This window comes from Arachis ipaensis, chromosome B10 (genome assembly GCF_000816755.2).
Source record: "Arachis ipaensis cultivar K30076 chromosome B10, Araip1.1, whole genome shotgun sequence".
Taxonomy (NCBI): domain Eukaryota; kingdom Viridiplantae; phylum Streptophyta; class Magnoliopsida; order Fabales; family Fabaceae; genus Arachis; species Arachis ipaensis.
The window spans coordinates 29,565,014-29,571,635 of record NC_029794.2 but is presented as its reverse complement, the minus strand read 5'-3'; the positions used below and the strand labels follow the sequence as shown (position 1 = coordinate 29,571,635).

Genomic DNA, 6,622 nt, shown 5'->3' with positions numbered 1-6,622 from the left:
CATATGAATGATTTTCTTTGAAAATATTATATTTATCGTCTAGTTAGTTATAATTTCATATATCATTAAATTTACATGTTAAAATTCTTGCTCCCAAAAGATTTCTTTCGAACTGAGATCCGTCACTTCATATGGGTGGTGCCAAGGAATTTAGGAAGCCCCTAGGTTGCCGTACGGAATTTTCTTTCTATTTGTTTGGAACTTGGAAGTTATTACGATGGTCGAAAAAAAATTTTAATGAAAAAATCTTTATATATTTTTTTAGCACATTTGATAAATTTTTAAATTCTAATAATAAAAATAAAAATATTAAAAAATCTTTTCTTAGAATTTAATCCAAATAAATCTTTTATTTATTTCATCTTTTAATTTTTTGTGGCTAAAAATGATACTTAATTAAAAGAAATTTACCTTTTAGACTTTATATATATATAATATGTTACGGCCTGACCCAAATTATTCATAGGCCAGCCCGACTCGAGCACCACCCGACTCGGACGGTCAGGATTGAGACGCCCAGTTGCCGACCCGGACACGCGTTCTTGACAGCTTTGCTACAGCTGTGCGAAGGAAGCATCGAAGAAGGTGGGCCTGTCATTGCAGGGCCCACCTCTGACACGGTATATATAGGGAAGGTCCTACCCTTCCCCCAAGGTACGTCACATACCAATCAACCCTTTTTCGCCTGCACACTTTGCTGACTAGAGCGTCGGAGTGTCTTTGTAGGTGACACCCCCTCACACGAAGTGCTCGGAACGTCGTCTACTCCAACCCGGTAACTTACGACCAGGCGAGATCTCCCCCTCATCAACCAGGACATTAATCCGATCCGTCCGGTACCCGACCTACCGAACATTGGCGCCGTCTGTGGGGATAGTCGCCTGAATGGACCTTGTACTGGGCCCAGGAGGAACAAGCCGCAAGACCGAGCGTAGAGAGGAAGCCTCCTCGGCAGCGCATGAGGTCCCCTCCAAGACGAACCACACGATCTCCCGAAAGGCGCCCCTTCGGGGAACTGGCGACAACAGCGCCAAAATAATGCAAGAACTACGCCACAGGATGCAAGACTTGGAGTGCCGGCTGGCAGACCGAGAACATCGTCAACAAACTCCCGAACTGAGCTACTCCCGCTCCCCCTCGAAAAGCCGCTCCCGACGAACAGCTAGCCCACGGTCTGAGACCGAGAGTGCCAGGGAGGGAGGACGCGCAAGAAGACGCCGCGACCCCATCATTTACACCAGTCACGATAGGCGTACCACAGAGCGAAACCGCGAGGACGCTCGTCGGGAGGACGACGAGGGAAGAACAACCAGAACGCGGGGACCACTGATAATGGGTGCAACCCCATTCCATCGTTCCATCCTCGAGGTCCGGCTGCCAAAGCACTTTGACAAGCCAACGGACAAGAGGTACGGCGGAACCCAAGACCCGCAGGAGCACCTCATGGCTTTCGAAGCCAGAATGAACCTAGAGGGAGTGGGAGACGAGGTAAGGTGCCGTGCTTTCCCGGTCACCCTAGCGGGACCTGCAATACGGTGGTTCAATAACCTCCCACAGGGCTCGGTGACCAGGTTCTCGGACATCATCCGCACCTTCCTAGCCCAATTCACAACCAGAATCGCAAAGGCAAAGCACCCAATCAATCTACTTGGAGTAACCCAGAGATCCGGCGAGCTGACCAGGAAATACCTAGACCGATTCAACGATGAGTGCTTGGAGATCGACAGGCTGATAGATTCGGTTGCAAGCTTGTGCCTGACGAACGGACTTCTAAACAAGGACTTCAGAAAGTACCTCACCACGAAGCCGGTGTGGACAATGCAGGAGATCCAATGTGTAGCCAGGGAGTACATTAACGATGAAGAAGTCAGTCAAGTCGTGGCTGCCAACAAACGGCAGCCCTCTTACAATCAAACTCGGCCTCACGGGAGCGAAAAAAGACAAAAGGAACACGCCAGGGACGGCGGTCCGAGTAAGACTCCCAGGCCGTTTCCTCATGTCGGGAAGTTCACTAATTACACCCCCTCACTGCGCCGATTATGGAAGTTTACCAACAAATAGCCGAGAAGGGGATCTTGTCGAAGCCCCGACCTCTGAAGGAACGAACCGGGGGGAACATGAGCCTCTACTGTGATTACCACAAGGGCTACGGGCACAAGACACAGGACTGCTTCGACCTGAAAGACGCACTGGAGCAAGCGATCAGGGATGGAAAGCTAGCCGAGTTCTTCCACCTCATTAGGGAGCCGAGGAAACGGAATCACGACCACGAGGGCGAAGACAAGACCCGGGCCGTAAAGCGACGCCAAGAGCCGGAGGACAACGACCATGGCCTTACCATAGTGAACGTAGTAACAGCAAGAAACGCGGCACCTAGGTCGAAATTGGCATATAAGAAAGATGCCAAAGTCCTGGCGATTTCCACATCCTCTGTGCGAAGCCCCAAGAAACTTCCATCCATTTCATTCGGCCTGGAGGATCAATGGTTTGACGAGGTCGCGGAAAGCCCTCCCATGGTCATTACGGCCAGAGTGGGAACCAGCCTCATTAAGCGGATCCTTGTAGATACGGGGGCAGATTCGAACATCATGTTCCGCAATGTGTTCGACGCCTTGGGCCTACGGGACGCCGACTTAAAGACTCACCAGCACGGCGTTGTAGGGCTCGGCAACCACTTCATCAAGCTGGACGGGATAATCTCCCTACCGACCTCCGTGGGACAAGGCCAAGGGAGAAGAATGGTAATGGTAGAGTTCATGATCCTACGAGACTCCACGGCCTACAACATCATCCTAGGGAGGAAGACCATCAACGACCTAGGGGCAGTCATCAGCACAAGGATGCTGATAATGAAGTTCATAACTGAAGAAGGATCAGTAAGGTCTGTAAGGGGAGACCTGGAAATGGCAGTCGCTTGCGACAACGCCAGTCTCTCGTTAAGAAAGAAATCCAAAGAAGCATCAGGAGTGTTCCTCGCCGACTTGGATGCCAGAGTCAGCGACAAGTCGAGATCCGAACCAGAAGGAAACCTGGAAAAGTTTAGAGTCGGCGACATGGAGGAGAAGTTCACCTTCGTGAACAAAAACCTCCCTCACGAGCTGAAAGAACCTTTAATGGAAATGATCAGGGCCAATGGCGACCTATTTGCCTGGACACCGGCCGACATGCCAGGGATAGACCCCCAACTCATGTCGCACCATTTGGCCGTCAAGCCAGAAGTCAGACCGGTGGCCCAAAGGAGGAGGAAGATGTCACAGGAAAGGGCAGAAGAGGTGGCCAAGTAGACGGCCAGCCTTCTTGAGGCAGGATTTATCCGGGAACTCGACTACTCGACCTGGCTGTCGAACGTAGTCCTGGTAAGAAAACACAATGGGAAATGGAGGATGTGCGTCGATTATTTTGATCTCAACAAAGCATACCCCAAGGATTGCTACCCCATTCCCAACATTGATGCACTCGTCGACGCGGCGGCAGGGTACCGGTATCTGAGCTTTATGGATGCTTATTCCGGCTACAATCAGATACCGATGCACCGGCCAGACAAAGAAAAAACAACAGTCATAACGCCAGGAGGAATCTATTGCTACAAGGTAATGTCCTTTGCCTGAAGAACGCGGGGGCCACATACCAAAGGTTGATGAACAAGATATTCAGCGACATCATTGGCAAAACGGTGGAAGTCTACGTGGACGACATCCTTGCCAAGACCACCCGACTCGAAGACCTTCTAAGCAACCTGAGAAACGTGTTCGCGGCCCTCCGACGACACGGCATGAGGCTCAACCCTCTCAAGTGCGCCTTTGCCATGGAGGCCGGGAAGTTCCTAGGATTCATGATAACCCAAAGGGGGTGGAAGCCAATCCTGAAAAATGCCAAGCAATACTCCAAATGAAGAGCCCGGGCTGCGTCAAAGACGTCCAGAGATTGGCGGGAAGGCTCACCGCGCTATCTCGCTTCCTTGGGGCGTCGGCAGCAAAGGCCCTACCTTTCTTCAACCTAATGAGAAAGGGAATAGCATTTGAATGGACCCGAGCATGCGAAGAAGCGTTCAACCATTTCAAAAATATCCTTGCAACACCACCTGTGCTCGGTAAGCCTGTGGTCGGAGAACTGCTCTACCTATACCTAGCTATAACGGAGGAAGCGCTGGCAGCAGTCTTGGTGTTGAAAGAAGGGAAAGTTCAACAATCGATTTACTTTGTAAGTAAAGCGTTGCAAGGAGCAGAACTTAGGTACAGTAAGTTGGAGAAATTGGCACTAGCGCTCCTGACCTCTTCCCGCAGACTGCGGCAATACTTCCAAGGTCATCAAGTGGTCGTAAGAACGGACCAGGGAATTCGTCAAGTGCTCCAGAAACCCGACCTAGCGGGAAGGATGATGACCTGGGCCATCGAGCTATCCCAGTACGATTTAAGATATGAGCCTCGACATGTAATTAAGGCGCAAGCAATGGCAGACTTTTTGGTGGAAGTGACTGGAGACCCAACCGTGGACACGGGCACACGGTGGAAGCTCCATGTAGACGGAGCCTCCAACCAGACGTCCGGAGGCACCGGGATTATCTTAGAAAGCCCAGCCGGAGTCATCTACGAACAATCGGTCAAGTTCGAGTTTCCCATATCGAACAACCAAGCAGAATATGAAGCCCTTCTAGGCGGCTTGATCTTAGCAGGGAAAGTCGGGGCTACGAGGCTAGAAGTATGCAGCGACTCACAGATCGTCACGTTGCAAGTAAATGGAAGCTACCAAGCCAGAGACTCGCTGTTGCAGAAGTACTTGGAGAGGGTCAAAAAACTGAGCAAACAGTTTGAGGAGGTCACGGTCCAACACGTTCCGAGGGAGAGGAACACACGGGCAGATCTCCTATCCAAGCTAGCGAGCACGAAACTTGGAACCGGCAACCGGTCCCTCATTCAAGGCATCACGAAAGAACCAGCAGTTGCCCTCCACCTAACCAAGATAAGCCCCTCCTGGATGGACTCCATCACTGATTTCTTGCAGAACGGCAAACTCCCTGTAGGTGAGAAGGAAGCTAAAGCATTGAGAAGGGAGGCTGCCAAATACATGATCATACAAGACCAACTGTTTAAAAAGGGACTTAGCCAACCCTTGCTGAAGTGCATACACCCCGATCAGACGGACTACGTACTCAGAGAAGTCCACGAGGGGTGTTGTGGTCACCACATCGGGGGCAAAGCCCTAGCGAGGAAGCTCATCCGAGCTGGATATTACTGGCCATCAATGATGGAGGACTCCAAGGAGTTCGTGAAAAAATGCGCAAAGTGCCAAGAGAACGCTAACTTCCAAAGAGCACTGGCCACCGAACTGAGCCTAATAACGTCCTCCCGGCCCTTCTTACAGTGGGGAATCGACCTCTTGGGACCTTTCCCGGTTGGCCCAGGGCAAGTCAAATATCTCATAGTCGCTGTCGACTATTACACCAAATGGATAGAGGCCGAGCCACTGGCCACTATCTCCTCGTCCAATTGTAGAAAGTTCATGTGGAGNNNAAGTTCATGTGGAGGCAGGTGATAACTCGGTTCGGCATCCCGGAAGTTGTCATCTCAGACAACGGGACGCAATTCACAGATAAGAAGTTTGTAGAGTTCCTCGCTGGCTTGGGCATCAAACAGAAATTTTCCTCGGTGGAGCACCCCCAGACAAACAGATAAGTCGAGTCCGCAAATAAGGTCATCTTGTTGGGCCTTAAGAAGCGGCTAGACAACAAGAAAGGAGCATGGGCTGATGAGCTCGCCTCAGTCCTCTGGTCCTACCGTACAACTGAGCAGTCCGCCACGGGAGAAACCTCCTTCCGTCTGACATACAGGGTAGACGCAATAATACCCGTAGAGATCGGCGAGCCGAGCCCACGGTTACTTCTCAAGGGGGTGGAAGAAGCTGTAGAGAAAGACCTAGTAGATGAGACCAGGGAGAAGGCCCACCTATCAAAAGTAGCACTAAAGCAAAGAATGGCACTGCGCTACAACACCAAAGTGCTCAAGAAGGAATTTGAGCAAAACGACCTCGTCCTACGGCGCAATGACATCGGCCTACCGACCCAGGGAGAAGGCAAACTGGCGGCAAACTAGGAAGGCCCCTACAGGGTCAAAGAAGTGATTGGCAAGGGCGCCTACAAATTGGAGAAGCTCGATGGAAGGGAGGACCCGAGAACTTGGAATGCGGGTAATCTGAGAAGGTTTTACCCCTAGATCAAGCATGCCAGCCAGGCGATCTAACAAACTTATTCACTTACCTCTGTATCTGCCATGGTAACAGACTTGTTTAATTACCGGTTAATGTTTACTTGTCATTTCTACCAATTTTACTTCTATTGTTCTTTTTCCTACTTACACATCACACGACAACAAGTTCCACGACACATTAAACGGAACCACGATACGGCACCCAGGACTGATCACCCCGGGAGCCACCTAAACTGAAGCCATAACAAACGGCTACAATGATAGCAAAAGGCCACGACCTGGCTTCACCGAATTACCAACACAACGGTAAATAAAAACGAGCGAAAAGCTCATACCGACAAAACGGTAACTAAACAAAATGAAAATGCTATCAGATAGGCAAAAGACAATAATCACAAGCCGACCAAGGGACTCTTAAT

General features: G+C 50.5%; 1 protein-coding gene across 1 annotated transcript; it reads left to right on the top strand.

The window, feature by feature from the left end:
• On the top strand, window positions 3,889–6,089 carry LOC107620464. The gene is made up of 2 exons (XM_016322619.1): window positions 3,889–5,145; window positions 5,691–6,089. Exons 1-2 carry the CDS (start codon window positions 3,889–3,891, stop codon window positions 6,087–6,089), a joined length of 1,656 nt encoding a protein of 551 aa, XP_016178105.1.

Bases quoted from the DNA above. Each gene is read 5' to 3' on its own strand.
- LOC107620464 (XM_016322619.1), top strand. From the start codon at position 3,889: ATGAAGAGCCCGGGCTGCGTCAAAGACGTCCAGAGATTGGCGGGAAGG. The intron at 5,146-5,690 runs GTACTCAGAGAA...TCCGCAAATAAG, and splicing joins ACCCCGATCAGACGGACTAC to GTCATCTTGTTGGGCCTTAA.